At 44.5% G+C, this 25,180-nt stretch overlaps 1 protein-coding gene across 1 annotated transcript; it reads left to right on the plus strand.

The window, feature by feature from the left end:
- Positions 1 to 2,134: 2,134 nt before the first annotated feature.
- On the plus strand, positions 2,135 to 14,913 carry LOC307074994 (uncharacterized protein). Its single transcript, XM_079735456.1, has 10 exons — positions 2,135 to 2,205; positions 3,610 to 3,759; positions 3,945 to 4,016; positions 6,907 to 6,957; positions 7,344 to 7,486; positions 7,609 to 7,709; positions 7,794 to 7,951; positions 8,506 to 8,811; positions 10,886 to 11,188; positions 12,860 to 14,913. Exons 1-10 carry the CDS (start codon positions 2,166 to 2,168, stop codon positions 13,408 to 13,410), a joined length of 1,875 nt encoding a protein of 624 aa, XP_079591582.1. The 5' UTR covers positions 2,135 to 2,165; the 3' UTR covers positions 13,411 to 14,913.
- The last annotated feature ends 10,267 nt before the right edge of the window (positions 14,914 to 25,180 follow it).

Raw genomic sequence — 25,180 nt, forward strand, 5'->3', positions numbered from 1 at the left:
TGAAGCCCTTCAGATCTCTGGTCAAGGGCGTTCTAAACTGTTTGACCTGATGGGGACGTGGCGTTTCGAGGCTGCTCGGACGGCCGTGGAGTTTCCCCCACAGAGCCATCCCACCAAATACAGACGTGTTGCCCTGCCTGAGAATATATTGTGAAATACACTCAATAATTATTCTGATGACATGGAAAAGAAGACTACTACATTGCAGTAACAAAATAATTCCCATCAACAACTGAAACAACCCACGCTGCTTTTATACCACACACAATTTCTCTCTCACTCACTCACTCACTCACACACACAATGGGCCCTATTTTAACAATCTGAAAAGCAAGTGACAAGCGCAAAACGGAAGTAGCTTTGTGGGCGGGGCTCTGCCGCTGTTGCTATTATACCGGCGGATAAATGACTCTTGCGCCCGACGCAAACCTAAAAAGGGTTGCCCTGAACTAGGTGCGGTTTGGGCGTAACGTGCAATAAACCAATGAGTGCCATCTCCTATCCCCTTTAAGAGCCATGAGCGCATTTGAACAGCGCATTTACAGTCTCCGATGAGACAGATGCATGACCACATGAATTTCAACCTTCAAGTGGCTCAGTTAATGGCCAAATAATATGCCCTGATTCACACATGGAATAGCGTTTTCTTCTACAACTTCCGAAATACTGAGTCCTCATGTAAATTGTGGCAAAGAAAACGTAACACACATATGATATGCGGTCCTGTGTACATTAACACACATCGTTTCTTACCAGTATTGCATACATTATCGTTATCGACTTGTGTTCCTAATATGCATGTGTCCCCCCAAGTACATTGCCATGGACTGTATTATGCATTACGTGTTTAGTTTGCGTGTGTTTAAACAGATGGATGCACACACGCTCGCCTGCATTCATTAATTCTCTTACACATACACAAACGCGCGCATGCATTCATTCATTCTTTTTAACACTCACTCGCGGTAAAATAATGTTTTCTCACGATCAAATACTCACCAATCCTAAAAGTTATGGGCTTTTACACAATGTCTGTGTCAAGAAAATATGTCTTTGCTGTACGGTGTTTACAGATGCATTGATTTAAATACAACAATTACCGCTGTATCAGCTGTTCTTTCCCAAATAATTTAACCAACGTTTAACCCAAAACAAGATTTTGTTTTAGAAGGCTGGGATATAGCCTACTTTGCTCAAGTTTATCGTTGTTATTATTATTTTAACGCATGGCCTAGCCTACTGCAGTGTTCATTCATGCAGCCCCTATGGAAACATTTTTGCAGTTTCGACCTGCCATGGTATGTCAAAATAGCAACACCAACTGCCCTATCCGTTAGTGCACAAATACCAGGTATTTGTCTGTCAGTTGCGCAACTGCTTTATAAATCTGTAAGATAGCAGCATGTATCATTTGCGCCGGAACACGCCTCTGCTTTTCGCCTACACACCTGTCAGGGCGCAAGTTTAGTGGCGCAGGTTCGCTGCGGGGGAAAATCGGCTTTGCGTCGGGTGCAAACTAGCAAAGATACATGCGTCGTGTAGAAAGTAAATTGCGCTGGATGCAAGATAGGGCCCAATATATATATATCTCTCTCTCTCTCTCTCTCTCTCTCTCTCTCTCTCTCTCTCTCTCTCTCTCTCTCTCTCTCTCTCTCTCTCTCTCTCTCTCTCTCTCTCTCTCTCTCTCTCTCTCTCTCTCTCTCTCTCTCCCCCCTCCCCCACACACACACACACACACACACACACACACACACACACACACACACACACACACACACACACACACACACAGACAACGTCAGCAAAACACACACATTCTGCCGTTCCCATAGTGTGTTGAGTTAAGTTGTATTAAAATATGAATACAAATCTGTAGTGGACTCCTAGACACGTCCACTACTCTATCTGCTATATTATACCTCTGTATGTTGTATATTTATATGAAATTAAAAATAATCGTGTGTGTGTGTTTGTGTTTGCATGCGTCCCTGATAAGAGACATCTGATAAGAGCAGAAGAAAAACACTGTCACTTCCTGACACTGATGATATCAGATTGCAGGCTGATGATTGGTCATAATTAAAATATATGACGTGGTTTTTCAAGGTGATAGAGCAGAGCTGAATCCTGAGAGCAGACACGTTGAAAGCTGTCAGAGAGGAACCATGGACACGGACCGGAGGAAGCGCAGGAAGAGAAGATTTGGTAGGTGCCCTTTTTTAAAAATAATGGATTAAAGATGATTAAAGAGGATTAAAAATAATCCAGTAAAAATGTGTTTTCATCTGCATACATTTAAAATGTACTTTTAGAAAACGTTTTTAGCCAAAGGGACCAACCTGATGAACCAGCGACCGTATAGACAGGTTTCTTCTCCTAAATAACGACATGTTTGTGTTCTAGACAAAAAGCTCACATTTATCTTACTTGACTTGTGATATGCCCATGAGTTACAGACTATTGCTAGGCATCTCAAGTAGTTGTGTGTTTCATGATATATGTTCGTTATATACGTGGAACAGAGTGCAGCGTAACTTTAGGGATTAGAAAATGTGTCCGCAAAAGACTCAAAACTCACCTGTTCAGAGTTCACCTGCACTCTGCATAGCTACCCAGCCCCTTCCGGACACCATTGTATGTTGTACGTCCTGGCACTTAATGTACGAACCTATTGTACGCACTTAACCTATATTGCACTTATTCATAGTACTTAATTGTGTAGCTGTTACACGGGGAATGGGTTAGCCTAGCGATTGTTAGTACTTGCATTTGGTTTTATGAACATCTTTACTGTGCCGACAGCGATATATTGTTTCACTTCTTATGACAAGTGTACTTAGTGTAAGTCGCTTTGGATAAATGTAAATGTGAACATAAGTTTAGTTTTTTCATTACTTATTATTAATGCTAGTGCAACGTGGCATAAGAGTGACAATGGTTTATTTAAACAACAAGTTTGTGTTTTAATAATAGCTGCTCATTAAACTGAAGTGATATAAGGTGTACTGATATCACTATGTGTATGAATTTAACAATTATATGTTTGTCATTAATATGAACACATCTCAAATTATCCTACAATACATGTCCTCATATTTTCTGCGTGTGCCGTTGTGAAAGACCCTGGTGACACGCAGGCCACATGTTGTCCCCCTCGATTACTGCGTGTGTACGTATGTATTTCGCTGTGTATTGCTGTATAACTATGTGTGCATATATGTCAATAATGAGACAATAATAACATGCATGCTAGAGACCAGTACTTGTTCTGCTTAAGTGTGTTCTAAACTCAACACGAGAGCTACAGTACCAGTCATCACTTACTCAGGTGTTCTCAGTAGAGGTCTTCAGGTGTTCCTTCAAGACGGGGAGGGATTCTGCAGACGGTAGGGAGTCTGGACTGTGAATGACAATCACGCAGTATGAATATATCTGCGTGTACATTACTCTGTGTGTCCGTGTGTGTGTGTGCTTGAGTGCGTCCGTGAATCTGTGTGTCAAATGAAGGCATCTGATAAGAGTAGAAGAAAAACATTTCCTGACACTGATGGTATCAGATTGCAGGCTGATAATTGGTCAGAATGATCACAAGTGACATTATTTTTCCAGCTGATAGTGCAAAGAAGAAGGCTAAGTTAAGAAGCCGTAGAAGCCATCAGAGAGTAACCATGGTCACCATCTCTGAACCGGACCCTGGACTCTCTGAGGAACCTGAGGACACGTCTTTGGACCAGGAGGAGACCAGGAAGAGAAGATTTGGTAGGTGCCCCTTTTTAGAGAATTTAAAAGAAACAATCCAGTCCAAAATGATTCAAAAAAGTGTGTGTGTGTGTGTGTGTGTGTGTGTGTGTGTGTGTGTGTGTGTGTGTGTGTGTGTGTGTGTGTGTGTGTGTGTGTGTGTGTGTGTGTGTGTGTGTGTGTGTGTGTGTCCTACTCCTGAACAGCTCTATGGTTGCACATCACTGTCATTGTGAGCATCGGACTGCTGAGTATTCTCCTCATCTCCCTGCGCTTCAGTGAGTCTAAATCATATCATCCTGAATAGAATTACAGTACAGTTATAATCATATTAATGATTGTAATAATAGCAATGATAATGATAACTATTTTTTTGTTAGAATTAGTGTTAATAATATGAATGATCTTAATACTATGTCGGACAAGTTACTCGGCATACTTGGTCAACGCGCATGTGCCAAGCAGCCTGCAGCTCACACACACACACATACAGCATACGCACACATACACCGCACGCACGCATGCACGCACATACACACAGCATACATACACACACACACTCCACACACACGTGCACGAACACACACGCACACGCACACACACTGCAGACACGCGCACGCTGACGGAGACGTATCAAGACAAAGGCAGCGCAGGACAGTGCACACACACACCGCACACATGAACACACGCACGCACACACATGCACGCGCATACACAGTGCACACACGCGGACGCAGACGTTGAAAGACAATGGCAAGATCGAGATAACAGCCCCGCCGTTGACACTCTGCTAGCTGAGTCGTTATGTATTTTATAGACTACACTTCTTTGCAAAACTTTATTTATTTTTTATCGCAAGACATTGCGGAATGCTCAAGGAGGTGGGTAATATTTATACCCACTTCCTTCAGCATCTCGCAATGTCTTGCGATATTGATATCCCCCCTGCCCCCTTCCGACTGTTTTAACTCTCCCAGGTAAGTCGTTCTGCCTATAGACTGTAGAAATTGCGATAAAAGTAAAGAGACAATTTCTCACGTCGACAACGCAACGGCAGGTTATTCATTTTATCATATAAAAACCGTTTCAAATTCAAACATCGCACCGACCGGTATGTCAACACACAAGTCGCACGATCATAAAGAGACAGCATCCCCATAACACAAAACGAAAACATGTCAATAACACAGTATGGTGAATTATGTCTATAGACTCCACCACAAGACTACACTTTGCTGCTAAAATGTAATATTACTCTTTTCCTTGAGCCTCACGAAATGTCTTGCGATGTTGATATCCCCCCTCTCCCCTGCCGACTGTTTTAGTTGTTATTTTTCTAATGTTTTATGTGTATGCTATGTGTGACTGTAGGCTACTGCTGCCTCTCCTGGCCAGGTCACTTGAAGAGATGTTTAATCTCAATGAAGCATTCTTCTGTTTATAAAAAAATAATGAACATCTTTAACTGTCACGTCAAGTAACCAATGTACAATCCACCATCTTGAATATTACTATTGCTGAGGTAGTATTTTCTCTGAAGGAAATGTAAATTACCTTATATGTGAATGAGGAGTAGAAAGTCAGTATTTCTCACACCACTTGATTGGGCGTGTTGATGATGGTTCTGCATGTCATTGAGTGGCCCCCTAAAGGATAATCAGCCTTTTGTTTGCTGAATAGTTAAAAAATATTTAAATGTTGGCACATCTTTTAAAAGGTCCCATGGCATGAAAATTTCACTTTATGAGGTTTTGTAACATTAATATGAGTTCCCCTAGCCTGCCTATGGTCCCCCAGTAGCTAGAAATGGCGTTAGGTGTAAAACGAGCCCTAGGTATCCTGCTCCACCTTTGAAAAATGAAAGCTCAGGCGCTCCGATGTGGAGGAGAAAGGGATTGTTGCCCGAAATGGTTTCCCGCCGGAGCCCTTCTGCCGAGGCACCACCGCCACGAGGCACCATCGCCACAAGGCACCACCGCCACAGAAAGTGGCGGTGTTTCACTGATCTGCATCTGCAAATCATGATCTGGACTCATTCGATCAACGCGTGTCTAGTTTTAATGTGATGTATTTTGTGTATGTCCAGTCAGACTTGTCTCCCTTCTTCTGTGTGGTCTTGTAGGCTACTGTCCTGTGTGAGCCGAATCACCTAAATTAATTCCCGACGATTTGTGTCGTTTGGTATTAATGAAGACTTGACTAGGCTATCTATCTAGACTATTTAATTAAAAATGATTCACCTCAGGCTCCGTGAATAGTGGGGAATAGCAGGAATAGAGGGATAAAAGACAAGAGATATATCTCGTCATTTATCCCTCGTCTTGTCGATTAGTTTGTGTATGTGACGATTTCAAAAGCGTGTTTTGTTTAAAGCATGACTACACGCGATTGGTTGGTTAGATTGGTGGTATGGAGAGCAAATGAAAATGATTGTACAACACCGGGTGCCAAGTTACATCCGCGATTAATTTTGTACAGTCAGTAGGAACCAAAAAAGTAGGTAGGAACCAAAGTGCCGGTGTTCGGTGTTCCCTGGGATCCACGCAAGCAAAGAGCGTCTACATTCCGATTGACTGTCAGTGTTTTGCTGCCGAAATGCGTCATAGTAATTTGCATAAAGTTCAGCCGTCTTCAACTTTTTTTGGTCGCTCTGGTCGCTCACCTTTTGCCGCTGGTAGCGTTTGACGCTTGTGTCGCTTTGGTCGCTCTTGCCCATAGAAAGTAAATGACTTCTGGTGATTTGGCAAGCAAAATGTTATATTATGCACTCAGAAATTTGTTACATTGTCGACCGGGGTTTCCACATTATAGCTATGGGTTTAAGTACAACTAGAGGTTGAGCGCATGCAACGTGCGCGCGGACACTCCAGTTTGAATAATAACAGTTATAATCATATTAATGATTGTAATAGTAGCAATGATAATGATGATTATAGTTTTTTTTTAATTTGTGTTAATAATATGAATGATTGTAACAATAGCAACGATAATGATATTGATTATTATAGTTATTGCTATTTTAATTAGTATTAATATTTATAATATAACATGTTTTCTTTCAGGCGGGATGGACTTTGTGTTTGGTTGGCTGTGGGTACTGTGATGTTGAGAGATGATGTTGTTCTGTTTTAGAGCTCATATCTTCTGTATTCCTCTGTCCTGTCCTAGACTCACCGTCACCTTGGGGGGAGGGGAGACAGCACTTAATACATGAACTCGGTGAGGGTTTTATCCAAGCTACTAAATCAATCACGTTATTAACATGTATTTCAAAAACACCCTCTGCTTTTGTGATTTATGTTTCAACATCCCCTCTTCATTATAACTTCACATTATATATTGTCAGGCTAACAGAGCATAGACGGTGTTAAACTACCACCAAATAAAATAAATAAAGGATGTCCGTATTCTGGCAGCACGGTGGTACTGTAGGTGTCGGTAGTCTCCTCCTCGAACAGGGGGAGCAGTAGTTTACAATTCTAAGGCACTTCCACAAAGATAGACCGATTTCTATTGTATACAGGTCTCAGGGTTGTGTGTCAGTAACGAAGACGGTAAGATTAGCAGTTCTGTGTTTGTTCAGGACTTTCTTTTACATTCAACAGATGAATTGACCCTCCAGGGCTGGATGTTTTACGACAATAGTTTCTACCTTATTTCTACTACTGAGAAGAGCTGGACGGCCAGTAGAGAAGACTGTCTGCAGAGAAACGCAGACCTGGTGGTCATCAACAGCAGAGAAGAACAGGTGTGTGTGTGTGTGTGTGTGTGTGTGTGTGTGTGTGTCTGTGTGTGTGTCTGAGTCTGTGTGTTTGTGTGTGTGTTCAGATGTGTTGTCATAACAACAGATGCTAATACCTTTGGAAACAGGGGTTTGTCAGCAGATTGATGGGTCCTTCCTGGATTGGACTGAGTGATCGAGACACAGAGGGGACCTTCAAATGGGTGGATGGCACCCCCATGACCTCAAGGTAAGGCAGATGACTCTATTCAGCAGCATCTCTGCTCTGAGAGTGACAGATTTACCTCCACTGTCTCCTCCTCGTGGTTCTCAGTTGGAGACAGGGTAAACCACACGATGACGGCGGAGCAGAAGACTGTGTCGTAGCAGGGGAGGGCGGCTGGTCCGAAGAACCGTGTGACAGACTGCACCACTGGATCTGTGAGAAGGTTGTAGACCTGGATCATCTGGAGGCTGAGCGGAACAAAGAGGGTCCGTAGACTTTGTTTGTGTTCATGAGTGGAGAATGTTCCTTCTTTCTGTTCTCTGTGCCGTAGGTACAGTAAATATACTCTTGAAGAGTTGAAAGGTTGTTGGATGTGTTTAAGTCTACTAAAGTAAAGTTTCTATTGTGGTCTACTGAGGTCATGTTTCTATTGTGGTCTACTAAGGTCTGATTTACATTGTGGTCAACCATGATCAGGTTTCTATCGTGGTCTCCTAAGGTCAGGTCACAAGGGTCAACCCTTTCTGGGTTCACTTGCACTAGTTTAAATTTGAGCTGCCGAACGTTTTTTTTTTCTCTGCAAGCTCCGCCCCCAACTTGTTAATCTTTGAGCTGGAGTGTCTTCCCCTGCCTGGGAAATCTTTGTAGACACTGCTGTGATATTTAATCATGTATGAAAAGGCAGGCAAGAATACTGGGTGTGAATTTCCTGGGTCGCCCTCTAGTGGACAGGTGTTAGGAAAGCTTGAAGTGAGTATATGATGCTGCATCTCTACATACTTGCCATAAACGTTCACTCCTCTCCTCCTGATTTCTTCAGGTTCAGTGATGCCCACGAAGGAGGAGGCCCCCAGCATCACAGCGTTCCACTCCTCTACCGACACGTTGCCCGTGGGCCAAACGGCCCGCTTTACCTGCGACGCCAGTGGCACGCCGGAGCCCACAGTAGAGTGGCTCCACAACGGCAGGCCCCTGGAGAGGAACGGCACAGACAACCAATCAGAGGCCTGGGTGGAGAGGGGGTTCCTCTTCGTCAGAGGTGTGAGGTATGGCGTGAACACGGTCTGCTGCAGGGCGAGCAACAGCGCTGGCACGGCCAATCACACCGCTGAGCTGCTTGTCTTTGGTAAGATCTGGATCCAAGAAGAGATGTTTGTTGTTGATGTATTCATAGGATTGTTGTTGATATATTCATAACATTGTTGTTGATGCATTGATGATGCAATGATGATGTATTCATAACGTTGTTGAGGTGTGTATATATATATATATATATATATATTCATAAATGTATATGTATATATGTGTGTGTATATATATATATATATAAATATACAGTGTTGGGAAAGTTCACTTTCTACATGAACTAGTTCAAAGTTCAGTTCACAATTTTCTTAATGAACTAGTTCAGTTCATAGTTCATAATTCAAAATTTTTAAATAAGTTCACAGTTCCAAAAATGAACTAGTTCAGTTCTTTTTTTATCAATATGTTGCTGCAACCTATTATTTTTCCAAATGATTGCCACAACCCATTTAGAACCACAGACAGCAATTATTTTATCAGTTTTAACACTGAAACTATGCGTCAGATTTTATCTTCATATCCAATTTTGAATCCTTATCCAACCAGGGTTTACATAAGCATTGAGGGGAAAGCCTTTCCCCATTGTTGCTTTAACGCTTTGTTGCTGTCCATTCAGCCCACACTAGTGGCAGCTGCAGCTTTTGCCCCTATAGTATATTCTCAAAAACATGAGGAAAAACTTGCTGCTTGGTCTTTTTTAATGAGGAATTATTAAAAGAAAAACAGGAAAGTAGTACTTAAGTTGCATTAATCATTTATTATTAACTTCAGGTCAACATTGGGGGGTCATTAGTATTTCGTACAAATGTGTTCAACCAAAAAGTACCCATCACTTCTCCAAAGTCCAACTTTCAGAATTTGAGGTTCAGAACAGTAGGTCATGAATTATTTCAGAATTATTTATCTGTAATTGATTTGATTAATTTCAAATTTTGGTTGTGATGATGAAATAACCCATTCCATCAATTGACGACTGCATTTTACAAGTGTGTTACGTGTGGCGGGGCGTGCACTTATTTAACATGCCCGGTATGAAAGTTTTCATAGACTGGGAATGTTAAAAAACTTAAATTTGGACAATTAATTCGTTAGAGTTGGATTTAACCGCAATGCAGCACCACTATTGGAGTGGATTGGACGAACATTGGAAGGAAATTTATTGTTTGGAGTGCTGGCAGAACGAATCAAGGAATGGGCGCAGTTAACTTCATATTGGCACAACGGCAATACAATGCGCTTTACAAAGGAGAAAGGCGAGAAATAGGCTATACCCACCCCTTTCCACACAAATTCCTGAAGGGGAGCAATACAAATAAACCAACAGTTTTTGCCCATAGAAGGCTAATCTAAACATAGACTGTTAAACAATATCCCCCGACCTCGGAGATGATCAGAACAGCCGGTCAGGTGAAATTGATTGAGCCACAGAATAACAACAGTCTTATTTTTACGTGCCATAGGCCTGAGTGCCTACCCAAATACCCAATACCCAAATATAGCCAACCAAAAACCGTGATATGAACCGAACCGTGAATTCTGTGAACCGTTCCGTAGTTTTTGTGGATGTCATGAGGTGAAAGTGGCGTTTTTTAAGTCCATTGATGTTTAGCTTCTATCAGAAGCAGACAACCAACCATGTATGTTGTCTTATTGAACCTAGCCTCAAACCACAGACTCGTTCTCAATAACAAAGCAAACTATTACTCAGACGTGCATACTGAATGGACAAGTGGAAGAAAAGTAAAATAGGACAGGAATCTGAACTAGAAATCGTACAATTACTGAAGAAATTGTACTTGCACTGCCATTACACGCTTGTGTGTATATTAGTATGTTTATTTATGTATGTGAAAGTATGTTTATGCATGTGTACATATTTATACGTATGTTTACATACTTTTACCTATGTTTATGTATCTTTACATATTTATACGTATGTTTACGTAAACATTTACGTTTAAACGTATGTTTACGTATAAAAACTGGGTATGAATCTTCTGGGTCGCCCTCTAGTGGGCAGGTATTAGGAGAGAGAGAAGGGACTGTTTGACGGTGCATCTCTAGATCCGTGTTGTAAATTTTCACTCCTCTCCTCCTGGTTTCTTCACCTTCAGTGATGCCCACGGAGGAGGAGGAGGCCCCCAGCATCACAGAGTTCCACTCCTCTACCCAGCGGTTGCCCGTGGGCCAAACGGCCCGCCTCACCTGCAATGCTGGTGGCACGCCGGAACCCACTGTAGAGTGGCTCCACAACGGCAAGCCCCTGGAGAGAGACGGCACAGACGACCAATCAGAGGCCTGGGTGGAGAGAGGGTTCCTCTTCGTCAGAGGTGTGAGGTATGGCGTGAACACGGTCTGCTGCAAGGCGAGCAACAGCGCTGGCACGGCCAATCACACCGCTGAGCTGATTGTCTTTGGTAAGATCTGGATCCAAGAAGAGATGTTTGTTGTTGTTGTTGTATTCATAACGTTGTTGAGGTGTGTGTGTATACATATATTTATAAATGTATGTGTGTGTCTATATGTTTATATGAGTACTTTTTTTTGCTTCATACCCTGCTTTACCCAAAACGTAGCGAACCCATAAACGTGATATGAACCGAACCACAAATTCTGAGAACCGTTCCCTAGTTTTTGTGGATGTCATGACGTGAGAGGAGGTGTTTTTTAAATCGATTGACGTTTAGCTTCTACCGGAAGCAGACAACCAGCCATGTATGTTGTCTCATTGAACCTAGCCTCAAACCACAGACCCATTCTCAATAACAAAACCAACTGTAACTCAGACAAACTGCAAACCTAATGGACAAGTGGAAGGAAAGTGAAATAGGACAGGTTAGAAAGTAGAAATCATACAATTATTGAAGTAATTGTACTTGCCATTACACGCTTATGTGTGTGTATATTAGTATGTTTGTTTATGTATATGTACATATTTATACGTATGTTCACGTATGTGTGTGTACTAATATATACGTATGTCTGAGTATGTAAACTTATGTTTAGCTATGTGTACTTATAAAGATAAATTTATGCGTACATATGTATGAGTATCTTATGTACGTATCATTACATATTCACGTAATGTTACGATCTGACCTACCGCGCTCGCTATTAATTTGGGTAGACAGCCCGTAACCTAAGTTTGTCCCTACGTGGCGTGCTTAACTTGAGTATTGTTCCTAATCTTTCCCTGGGTGAGTGCGATCTAACCTATCTAGGGGGTTAGGTGTGAGGTACTCACCACAGGTCTACAGCCACCGTAGGCAAACAGCTCCGCCGCATCGGCACCTAGTCTGCAGGTGACCAGCCTGCGCTTTGATCCAGTCTTTTTAGTTCACCGTGTATGTAAAAATCCAAAAGGTTCTCTTCTCAAAGTCGCCAAGCAACGTGTGTCCATCTGGTTACTTTCATTCACCCCAATCTCACCTGCTGAAACCAGGCACTCTCGACTCAGTCTCAAAGTTCTGAGAGTCACCTGCCCACTCAGCTGTTGCTACTTACCTGTGATGAGCACCTCAACACCGCCCCCTCTGTGTGACATCAGTACTGACCCTAACTCTAAGCACCCTAAAACTAACCCTATTCCTAGAACCGTAACAGTATGTATACGCATGTCTATGAGTATGTATAGTTATGTTTAGCTATGTGTACGTATGTATTTTTACATATGTATGAGTGCAATGTAGTGTAATTATTGAGGGAGTAAATGCACTTTATACATTTGTCTTGGTTTCAATGTTTTGATTGGGACAGCCACTCATACACACATGGGATTTCCAAATAACTTTAACTTTAATTATCTTAAACACAATGTGTATTATTGCTTCGAAAATCGACAGCACATGATTCCACTATAGTACCTATCCTATGATATATTTTTTGTCTTTCTATGTTAATGTTTGAAGAGTCGAGAGCGATCAAAAAAAGAGACTGAAAGAGAATAAAAAGAAGAAGAATGCAGGAGAGCAGTACAAGTGATGATGATGATGATGATGATGATGATGATGATGATGATGATGATGACGACGATGATGTTGACGATGAAGAATGGTTCAGCATCTAATCATGTCTTGTTCTCCCGTCAGATGCCTGTGAACTCACACTGGACCCAAACACAGCCTACAGACGACTCTCTCTGTCTGAGGACAGAAAGGTGACAAGGTTTGGAGAGTACCAGTCGTATCCGGATCACCCAGAGAGATTTGACTCCTGGGTCCAGGTGTTGGGTAGAGAGGCTCTGACTGGCCGCTGTTACTGGGAGGTAGAGTGGAAAGGAACTGTTGTTATAGGAGTGACATATAGAGGAATCACAAGGAGAGGGGCAAGTGACTGCGGGCTTGGATGGAACAACATGTCCTGGAGTCTTGTTTGTGAGGTTGATGGTGGTTACTCTGCCCTGTACAACGGTAGTGTAACATTCATACGTCCCACCCCCGCTGGCTCTGCCAAGGTTGGAGTGTATCTGGACCGACCTGCTGGCACTCTGTCCTTTTACAGAGTGTCCCCAGGTGGAGGAGGGTCAACAGACACACTGACACACCTCAACACCTTCCAGGCCACCTTCACCCAGGAGGACCTCCTCCCTGGGTTTGGGTTAAGTGAGGAGGGAGACTCAGTGTCTTTGTGTCGGTTGTAGAAAAAAAAGGGAGGAGCGGCAGGCTCGCACACAAACACACACAAACACACACATACACATACACGTACACACACACACACACACACACACACACACACACACACACACACACACACTCACACACACACACACTGCTTTTGGGTTAGAGGATGAGTGTCTTTTGACGAAGGGGCTTTGGAGGCGTGAGAGGAATGATGACTCAGCGCCCAATCCCAAAGTGAGTTTGTAAATGCAATGAAAACAATCGGCTACAGCAATTTATTGATATTAGAAGATATAATTTTTACTTTTGAATGCTTCAGAATAAAGGATGCATTGAATAATTTAGGCGATTATTGGCCTACACATACTAATCATAAGTCAGAATGGGCTACATTTAGCTGAATTATAAAAGGTATAAGTAGTATGAAGTATGAAGAGCCGTTTGGGAGCCAAAAGAGCCGGCTCTTGTTGGTGAGCTGAACCAAATGATCCGGCTCGCTAAAAAAAGGCTGAAATTCCCATCTGGTCGCACATTGACAGTAGCGTTGTCTTGTTGTTTACCTTCCTAATTTCCGGATTTCCATATGGTCTTGAACTGTGGGTAATTCCCTTAGGTGAAGTCTGTTCTGATGCGGACTCACGGAAAGGGCTCGGTAAGTGTGGAGTCAAACCCTCACGCCCTTTGGAATTCGACATTCGGACAGCCCTAAAGCCTTAATGTTTTGCGAGAACACGCAGCAAAGTCTGTGAGTCTGTGAGTCCGGGCATTGGGATTGGGCCAGTGTCTCTGATTTAGTCTCTCACGCTCTCTCTATTTCTCTCTCTGTCTCTCTCTCTTTTTCTCTCTCTCTATATCTCTCACTCTCTTTCTCTCTCTCTTTCTTTCTCTCTCCCACTGTCTGTATCTCTTTCTTTCTCTCTATCTATCTTCCGTTATCTCTCTCCGGCTCCCTCTCGATCTCTCTCGCTCTCTCGTATTCTCTCTCTCTCACTCTCTCTCTCCCTCTCTCTCTCTCTCTTGTATTCTCTCTCTCTCGTATTCTCTCTCTCTCTCTCTCTCTCTCTCTGTCTCTCTCTGTCTCCCTCTCTCTCTCTTTTCTTTCTCTCCCTCACTGTGTGTCTCTGTGTCTCCCTCTTTCTCTGTTTCTTTCCCTCTCTCTTTCTTCTGTAAAGTGTAGCATGATAAACCATGAAAATACTTTTTTAAGATCTTCCATAGTTAGATAAGCACATTTATTATTTGCAATGTATTTAAAATACCTATTGATGGTAAATGTTTGTATATTTTCAGACATTACCAGTTTTGGTCTTAAGGGCTCTGATATCATCATTTTGGTCATAATCCTGATTTACAACCGGATTTAAAGCAGAATTTATATTTTATTCATAATAACCAAGAGGTTTATGGGATAATGTTGCATGTTGTAAATTACTTTGAACTGGGTATTGATTCCTCGTGTTCTGTTGGGAACCAAACGGCCGCAGAACATGATCTGTGGCCGTTTATGTGAGATTAAAGATATCTGCACACCTGTTGATGATTTGTAATGTCTGCTGCTTTTATTATTTTAGTCCTCGTGTTTATTATGTACAATTAAGGGACTATTTTTCTGTTGTATTTGTTGTTGTTGATGAAGCATAATTGTAATAAACAACTCAGTGGATCCAACTTAATGTTCTCGTGTGTTCAGCCGATGATCATTCAGGTTTTATTAGTAAATAATGCTTACATTAGTGCCTTAAGAATAATAATATTTTAATCAGAAATGATAAATAAAACAACAACTGTTTTTCCGGTATTATTCTGGGATCTCCTCCCTGGGTTTTGGTTGGGGGGGGGGTGGTGCCTCAGTGTCTCTGTTGTAGAAAGAAACCACAGACAGACTGCCGGACACACACTCTCTGTCTCTCTTTTTCTCTCTCCCCTTCTCTCTCTCTCATTTCTCCCCCGTCTCCCCCCCCCCATCTTCCTCTCCCCCCCTGAATCCCCCCCGTCTCCCTCCACCCCCTCTCCCCCGTCTCCCTCTCTCCCCCGTCTCCCTCTCCCCTCCTCCCCCTCGTCTCCCTCCCCCCGTCTCCCTCTCTCCCCTGTCTCCCTCTCCCCTCCTCCCCCTCGTCTCCCTCTCTCCCCCGTCTCCCTCCACCCCCCCTCTCCCCCCGTATCCCTCTCCCCTCCTCCCCCCGTCTCCCTCTCTCCCCCCCCTGTCTCCCTCTCCCCCGTCTCCCTCTTTTCCCCCCCCGTCTCCCTCTCCCCCCCTCCCCCCGTCTCCCTCTCCCCCCCGTCTCCCTCTCCCCCCGTCTCCCTCCCCCTCCCTCTCCCCCTCGTCTCCCTCTCCACCCCCTCCCCTCCGTCTCCCTCTCCCCCCCTCCCCCTCGTCTCCCTCTCCACCCCCTCCCTCCTGTCTCCCTCCCCCTCCCTCTCCCCCTCGTCTCCCTCTCCACCCCCTCCCCTCCGTCTCCCTCTCCCCCCCTCCCCCTCGTCTCCCTCTCCACCCCCTCCCTCCTGTCTCCCTCCCCCTCCCTCTCCCCCTCGTCTCCCTCTCCACCCCCTCCCTCCTGTCTCCCTCCCCCTCCCTCTCCCCCTCGTCTCCCTCTCCACCCCCTCCCCTCCGTCTCCCTCTCCCCCCCTCCCCCTCGTCTCCCTCTCCACCCCCTCCCTCCTGTCTCCCTCCCCCTCCCTCTCCCCCTCGTCTCCCTCTCTCCCCCGTCTCCCCCCCGTCTCCCTCCCCCTCCCTCTCCCCCTCGTCTCCCTCTCCACCCCCTCCCCTCCGTCTCCCTCTCCCCCCCTCCCCCTCGTCTCCCTCTCCACCCCCTCCCTCCTGTCTCCCTCCCCCTCCCTCTCCCCCTCGTCTCCCTCTCCCCCCCTCCCCTCCGTCTCCCTCTCCCCCCCTCCCCCTCGTCTCCCTCTCCACCCCCTCCCTCCTGTCTCCCTCCCCCTCCCTCTCCCCCTCGTCTCCCTCTCCACCCCCTCCCCTCCGTCTCCCTCTCCCCCCCTCCCCCTCGTCTCCCTCTCCACCCCCTCCCTCCTGTCTCCCTCTCCCCCTCGTCTCCCTCTCTCCCCCGTCTCCCCCCCGTCTCCCTCCCCTCCCTCTCCCCCTCGTCTCCCTCTCCACCCCCTCCCCTCCGTCTCCCTCTCCCCCCCTCCCCCTCGTCTCCCTCTCCACCCCCTCCCTCCTGTGTCCCTCCCCCTCCCTCTCCCCCTCGTCTCCCTCTCCCCCCCTCCCCTCCGTCTCCCTCTCCCCCCCTCCCCCTCGTCTCCCTCTCCACCCCCTCCCTCCTGTCTCCCTCCCCCTCCCTCTCCCCCCGTCTTAAAGCAGATTTTATATTTCATTCATAATAACCAAGAGGTCTGTGGGATAATGATGCATGTTGTAAATTACTTTAAACTGAGTATTGATTCCTTGTGTTCTCTTGGGAACCAAACGACAGCAGAACATGTTCAGTTATTAAAGATACGTGCACATCTGTTGATGATTTCTAAAGTCTGATGCTTCTATTGCTTTAGTCCTCGTGTTTATTGTGTACATGTAATGGACTATTATTCTGTTGTATTTGTTAATGAAGCATAATTGTAACTAGAAAAAGCATTTCCTGCAGAAAATGCAGTGAGTGCTGTAGGCCTAATACAAAGTGAGGTTGGAAATATGTTTTAATAAAGCCACATAGATTAAGACATAAAGATATGTTAAATGGCTTAAATAAAGTGAAGGGATTTGAAGTTCAAAAGTCTAAATGGAGTTAACAATGTAAACATGCACACTATTTAAAAAAATGCAAATGGTTGGAAACAAATAATGGGACAGCTGAATGAAAAGTGCAAAGCATTGCTTAAGTGCAGAAATGTAAAAGGAATTTAACTGAAGAATCTGAAAGGTGAAATGTATTGCAGTGCCCTGCTGAAAAATCTGAAAGGTCAAATGTATTGCAGTGCACTGCTAAAAAACCTGGAAGCTGAAATTGAAAACTGAGAGATGCTGAATTGCATTATCTGAAGAAGCAAAGTGCTGAAATACATTGTTGTAAAAGCTGGAAGCTAAACTGTAATACTGTCAAAGCTGGAAAATAGTAGTAGTAGGGTACTAGCTGTAGTAGTAGTAGTAGTAGTAGTAGTAGTAGTAGTAGTAGTAGTAGTAGTAGCTAAAGTAGAAGTAGTAGTAGTAGTGGTACCTGGAGTAGAAGTAGTAGTAGTAGCAGCTGAAGTAGAAGTAATAGTAGTAGTAGTAGTAATCGCTGAAGTAGTAGTATAGCTGAAGTAATAGTGGTACTAGCTGCACAAACGATAAGGTATGGTATTGATTGATGTTTGTAGAAAGAATTATAATATTCCCGCCATTTCTTATTTTAAACCAGCCAAAATTGTATGTACACGCCTAATGCTCATTTTTTTTCAGCCTAACGTTATTAAAAGTAGTCCAATTGGGCGGGAAAATCGTCCAATCTGGCAATGCTGCCTGAACGTCAAAAAAAGTAGTCCAATTGAGCAAAAAAAACTGCCCAATCGGGCAACGCTGCCTGCGTCACGCTCTAACCTCAGCGTACATTAATGAGACCAACTGAAAACAAGCCGACATGGAACTCAAAGGCCGACAGTGATTATGTCGTTCAGATAAGTACAGGTATACTTAGTAAGACGATTTAGAAATAGAAGGCATAATGCTAGCTATGGGCTAACTTGCCAGTCCCACCTGTGAAATCCCAAAAAGAAAATCCCTACTTAAATCTTTCCCCCGACGTTGTAAACAGATATCCGATAAGTTATCCCACCTTTTGATGGTAGCCTACTAGCTCCAGTAACAACATTTTTGCCTAGTGTTTATTTCTAAGCATTAGTCTACCCAGTGTGCGAAATACCCGTCAATAGTCGGGGGTCCCCATCTCCCGATTGTTGCGCAATACGATATACATTTTGCAGTAGGCCTATAATATTACAATATTTCATGGATGCAAGCCAAGACGATCAGTCTTTATCCTACATGACAACACACACACGCATACACTTAACAATTTTTGATAATCCGTTATTGTAAAGCAACACTGACATAGGAGGCTGCATTGGCTGAAGTTGTTTGAATGCATGTTGATTTATAACAAGGAGAGGCAAAGTTGTGCATTACAATGCAAACACGACAATAATTCGCCACCAATCTGGCACATTATAAGGGCAATCAACTGAATAAATTCCTGGTATAGCCTATCGGACACGCAATCAGTGCACTTGCAAATGAGTGCCGGCAAGTATGACCGATCGTGGTGTGACATTATTTAACCATCAATCTACCGCAAATACGATCAGACAGATGTACATTGAACACATACACAAAGCACATTCGTCCAACCAGGAGGATGCTGACAGGCATGTTGACCACAACAAGCCAAACATCAACACGGTGGGTGTGCTCTCTCTCTCACTCTCACACGCCCGTACACAATCACTCCAACTTATCCAACCCCAAGGCTAGGCTACTTCAATAAGACCACAACTAACCACAAGTGTAGGGTAATTGTGGGGGTATCAGGTTAACGAATGTACAACGTCATCATTACCAGCACCAAATCACCCGACCACATCACCCCCATTCTCGTCCAACTACACTGGCTCTCTGTCCAATACCGGATTGACCTTAAAACCCTTCTGCTCACCGACAAAGCCCTTCACAACGTGGCCCCCACTTATCTCCCCGACATCCTAGAGAAGGGCAGGCCCTGCCGCTCCCTTCGTCATCCTCAGCTGGTCTTCACCGTCCTGGCCTCCCGCCTCAGCACCATGGAGGCTAGGGCTCTCAGCACCGTGGGTGCTGGGCTCTCAGCACCGTGGGTGCTAGGGCTCTCAGCACCGTGGGTGCTAGGGCTCTCAGCACCGTGGGTGCTAGGGCTCTCAGCACCGTAGATGCTTGGACTCTGAGCTGCACTCCTCCCAGGCTTTGGAGACACCCTGACAACATTCAAATCTCTCCTCAAAACACATGTGTTCCCACTGGCCTGCTCGCTGTAATGACCCCCTACTGTGGGTTCCCCTCGTATCCCCGTTGTGCTGCTGTTCTTGCCCCATCCTACCTGGGTCTCCTCACTGCTGTTCCTACCCCTCCTACCTGGGTCTCCTCACTGCTGTTCTTACCCCTCCTACCTGGGTCTCCTCACTGCTGTTCTTATCCCCTCCTACGTGGGTCTCCTCACTGCTGTTCTTACCCCCTCCTACTTGGGTCTTATGTCTTGTGTTGATCATGCTATTGGGGATGCAGCTCTTGCTGTTTTTGGCTAGATTGTTTTATGAATTGTAAGGCGACCTTGGGTGTCATTAAAGGTGCCTTGAAATAAATTGTTATTCAATGTTATTAATATTCTTATTTTTATGACTAATAATACTAAACATGAACTGCAGATCAACAGCAGAATAACTCAGTGGAGATGCAACACTGTTGTTATATCAGGATGTCATTTTACACCAATTCACTATCATTATTACTATCATTAGACCAATCATATTGCTGTTGAAACACAAAATAATCCTGAACATATTGAATCTATAATATGATGTCTTGCTGTAATGTGCCAACATAAAATCAAGTCTCATTTGAAGAAGAAGCTCTGGTGTGTGTATGAGGGAATCTCTAAAGCAGGACATTCAACAGCTCTGAATGAGTTCAACACAGAGATCTTCATCACAGAGAGAGGCAGTGGAGAGGTCAACAAGGAGCATGAGGTCAGACTGATTGAAACAGCTTCCAGGAAACCAGTCAAGGAGGAAACACCAATCAACTGTGGAGACATCTTTAAACCCTTACCTGGACAAGATAAACCATTCAGGACAACTATGACAACTGGAGTGACCGGCATTGGTAGAACACACTCCAGTTCACTCTGGACTAGGCTGAAGACAAACAAAACAGTGACGTACACTTCACGTTTCTCTTCAATTTCAGAGAGCTGCATTTACAAAAACGGAAAGTTTAGCTTGGTCGCAATTCTTCATGACTTCTTTATTGAGACCAAAGAAGCAAGAATCTGCAGATATAACCGGTTCCAAGTTGTCTTCATCTTTGATGGACTGGATGAGTGTCGACTTCCTCTAGACTTCCAGAACAACCCGATCTGGGCTGATGTCACAGAGTCCACCTCGGTGGACGTGCTGCTGACAAACCTCATCAGGGGCAACCTGCTTCCCTCTGCTCGCATCTGGATAACCACACGCCCAACCATCAGATCCCTGCTGAGTGTGTTGACATGGTGACAGAGGTCAGAGGGTTCACTGACAAACAGAAGGAGGAGTACTTTAGGAACAAATTCAAAGATGAGACTGCTGGCCAGCACAATAAACTCCCATGTCAAGAAATCACAAAGCCTCATGTGTTACATCCCAGTTTTCTGTTGGATCACAGCTAAAATTCTGGAGGACTTCTTCAAAACAACACAGATAGAAGAAGAGACGCCCAAGACCGTGACTCAGATGTACAGCCACTTCCTGAGGGTTCAGTCCATACAGGGGGACAGGAAGTATCGTTCACTAGCTGAAACAGATCCACAATGGAGTTCAAAGAGCAGGGAGATCATTGTTTTACTGGGAAAAATGGCTTTTAACCAGCTGGAAAGTGGCAACCTGATCTTCTACGAGGAAGACCTGGCAGAGTGTAAAAGATATATCAACGAAGCCTCAGTTTAGTCAGGAGTGTGCATCCAGATCTTTAAAGAGGAGTTGGGCTTTACCAAGGTCGCTTGGTATTCTGCTTTGTCCATTTGAGCACCCAGGAGTTTCTGGCTGCCCTTTATGTCTTGCGGTCCTTCATCCACACTGTTGTCAATCTACTCTTGGAGGAACAACCAACCTCCGGTGAACATAAACTCCTCCTCTACCAAAGTGCTGTGGACAAGGCCTTAGAGAGTAAGAACGGACACCTGGACTTGTTCCTCCGCTTCCTCCTGGGCCTCTCTCTGGAGACCAATCAGAATCTCCTACGAGGTCTGCTGGGACAGACAAGAAATGCCTCACAGAACAACAAGAAAACCGTGTCTTAAGCTACGGCCGCACCAAACGCGTTATGCGCGTAGGCTTACGCGCGTAACGCGTCTAACCTGCCGCTTGATCATTGTGGGTCACAAAAATGGTTCAATGCGCCTTACGCGCCTACGCAGCTAGATGAGTCCGCCCAAAACTTATTTTCCCCCGCTATTTTTCTTTTGCTCCACAAACATGGCTGAGATCACCACCATCGCTGCGCTGTATTTGTTGTGGGAGTCCGAGGAACGTAGGAAACCCAAACGCCGCCGGGTTTGGGTGAATGATAGAGCTTAGATCGGACCCAGAAAATCAAGCCCGACCCAGCCCGAGCCCATGCACGTTCTGTCCGAGCCCGGCCCGGCATATTAACTGTAATTATGAGCCCGAGCCCGATTTCAACCCGACATTTTTTTTAAAACATGTGTAACATTTGCTACTTAGGCCTACTCTGCTTAATATATATGTAAGGGATAATGTATAGAACGCCGGTCATTATCGGGAAAATAAGCCAACAGGACATCGACGTGCAGCGGAGGTGTCTTGCTTCGCCCTGAGGGAGCTTACTTTCGATAATGACAGGCGACGTTCTGTGGGTGGAGCTACACAATCAGCCCGATCAGTGTGTGGCAGATATAAGGCTCACCAGTCTGCCCATGGCTCTCTCTCTCTCCAGACATCAGTTGACTTTTGTTAAACCATTATTTTTTGTTACCTTTTGTTTGTCAATAAATTATGATTACTTTTGCATTTAAACCTTGGTGTGTCTCCCTATTTGTTATGGCCAAGAGCCAGGCCGTGACACACGCTACTTGCCAAAATGAAAAAATAACTTCACATGGCGTGTCTTTTTATAATTTATTTGCTACCAGCATTCGTAGGGTTGATCAGCAGAGAAATAGTCCGCCAAATAAGTTGACGTCGCTTAGCCACCGAAGACGCTGGGGTTGACAAGTTACCGGACTACTACCCATGCAAGTGAACGGAGCGTTCCACGGCATTGAGAAGACCCGTGTAATAAAGGCCTATAATATTTCTGTTTATGGCATAGATTTCTCCTCAGATTAGGCCAATAAAGCAATGATTTAAAAAATCATTGCGGCCCGTCCCGGCCCGCGGGTCGGGCCGGGTCAGGTCAGGCTCAGGCTCGGGCTCGGGCAGAGAATCTAAACTCTAGTGCATCACATCCTAGGTAGGCGCTCACAGCTGGGTGAGTTTCCCCACCTCCTGGTGGCATACAGAAGCAGAAATAACATGGACGACCAAGTCATCGTTTCAGTGTGTGCTGAAACGATGACTTGGTCGTCCATGTTCTTTCTGCTTCTGTGCGTCCTCCGTCTCTCTGCCAGTGACATCAGGTCAAGCTCAAAGCTGATTGGCTATCAGCTTTGAGCGTAACGCGTAGGAGCGTTCCATTTTTTGAACTCTGCGCGTAGGTGCGTTGGGCGCGTAAAGACGTGGCTAACGCGCCTAACGCCCTGCTTTGGCACGTGTAACGCATATACGCGCCTCAACCAATGGTTCCCTATGCAAAAATGACAATTTTCTACGCCTCTTACGCGCGTAACGCGTTTGCTGTGGCCGTAGCTTTACATCAAGGAAAAGGTAGCTGGAGATCTCCCTCCAGAGACAAGCATCAATCTGTTCCACTGTCGAGTGAGTTGAACGACCGTTCTCTAGTGGAGGAGATCCAACAGTCCCTGACATCAGGAAGTCTCTTCGAAACACATCTCTCTCCTACTCAGTGGTCAGCTTTGGTCTTCATCTTACTGTCATCAGACGACGAGCTGGTCGTGTTTGACCTGAAGAAATACTTTGCTTCAGAGGAGGGTGTTCGGAGGCTGCTGCCAGTGGTCAAAGCCTCCAAAACATCTCTGTAAGTTAACTAATAACATATATCACAATCCACACAACACAATATATATATATATTAGTGCTGTCAAGCGATTAAAATATTTAATCGCGATTAATCGCATTAATGTCATAGTTAACTCGCGATTAATCACGATTACTCACACATTTTTTTCTATTCTAAATATCCCTTGATTTCATGCTGCTAGCCTTTTAGTGAGATCAGAGAGTGTTGAAAAGGACAGTAATAAAATATATTTGGTTAGATGGATATAAGAAGAGAGACCCGCAGTGAATTCAACCAGGTCCACTTGACATCGGGTAGGTGCATGACAGTGGTAGGCCTACCGTAAAACTTCAATAGCCTAGGCTTTTATTTATTTCAATCACCTGAACTTTCGAACAAAACTCTTGGTCAACAAAGATGGGAAATACTTACTTACCATGTATAGGCCTAATATGTAGGCCTATACACATTACCAGGCTATCGAATAACGCCTACACACACACACACACACACACACACACACACACACACACACACACACGGTGGCGGAGTGGTAATCGGGAGAGTCGGGAGGATTCCCGGTGGGCCGTTAACGTTTAGGGGCTGTCGGGCTGATTACTGCGGGATAACAATATTGCGTCTATAAAAGTTCCTTGCAGCGCCGTCCGGCAGCCTGAACTGTGCGCCGGCGTGCTTGTTGTTTGGTTTCTGGTGTAGCTAGATCTGGTATGGTGTTGTCGTTTTTCTAACGTGACTAGTTGTTGCTAGACATGAGGTAAAAAAACTACAACGTTTGCCAAGCCAAAACAGCGTTAATCGCGCAATAAAAAATTAGTCCAATCAGTCTGACTCGGGCCAGGTGAGGCTGCTTAAACCAGACATCAGCAGAACACACTCCCACAATATTACAATGAGAATGCACCTATTCCACTGATTACATATCGAAAAGGGAATGCACCTATTCCACTGAATACATATTTTACAGAGACGGTACATATTCCACTGAATATTGTACAGAGAATGTACCTGTTTCACAGAAAGGGTCCCCATTCTACTTTTTAAAAAAAAAAAAAAAATCAAATCTGAACAGTGTACAAATATTTGATTATGTTGAAATACATTATTTGAAAAAACGAACTTGTTAAAAATACATTGATTATTTAATCAAGATGCATATTTCGCACTTTCAACATTTTACTTGACTGCAACCTTTAACCATTTTGCATTAAACATGTCAAAGACATCGTTTATAATTGGTTATATGATGTTTGCTTTGTGTTAGTTGGTTAATTAAATGATCCTTGTCAAATGACAGCAAACCAATAATCTCACATAGTAGAGATTATCCTTCAGGATACAACATTAGTTGTTTGATTATTTTAAAATCAAAAAAAGGTCCTAATCTGTTTGATTGACAGGTGAGATGATCAGGGGGGCAGAGTTTATACCTTCATAATCACAGAGACCTGGACAGATTAATGGATAGAGAGGCTCACTAAAGGTGCAGCCAGTAACAGAGTAGATATGAACCCTGGCTTCCACATCATAGAAGGAGAACAGACCCTCATCATAATCAACAAACACCCCCACCTTCTGGAGCTCAGCTCTCAGAGGGAGACGGACAGCAGGGTCATTATTAAATAGCAACCCATTCTTGGAGAATGAAATTACCCAGTAACCTTTCTCAGGGGTCAACATGGTCTCACCTTTTCTGTCAGTGGACTCTCTGGCCACTCCTAAAAACCATTGAGTCTTGTCTTTAACCTGGACCTCGAAGTAAAATCTCCCAGAGGAGAAGCTCTCCCTCGTGAGAACATGTAAATACAGTGTAAATCTCTTAGGGTTGCCTATGCCTGAGCTGTATCAGGATCCAGAGACGTCAGCGCAGACAGACGTGATGCAGAAAGGAATCAAGAGTATTGCGTTAGTCAGAAGAAGTA

The sequence above is a fragment of the Pollachius pollachius genome (assembly GCF_949987615.1).
Source record: "Pollachius pollachius genome assembly, chromosome: 4".
In the NCBI taxonomy this organism is placed as follows: Eukaryota; Metazoa; Chordata; class Actinopteri; order Gadiformes; family Gadidae; genus Pollachius; species Pollachius pollachius.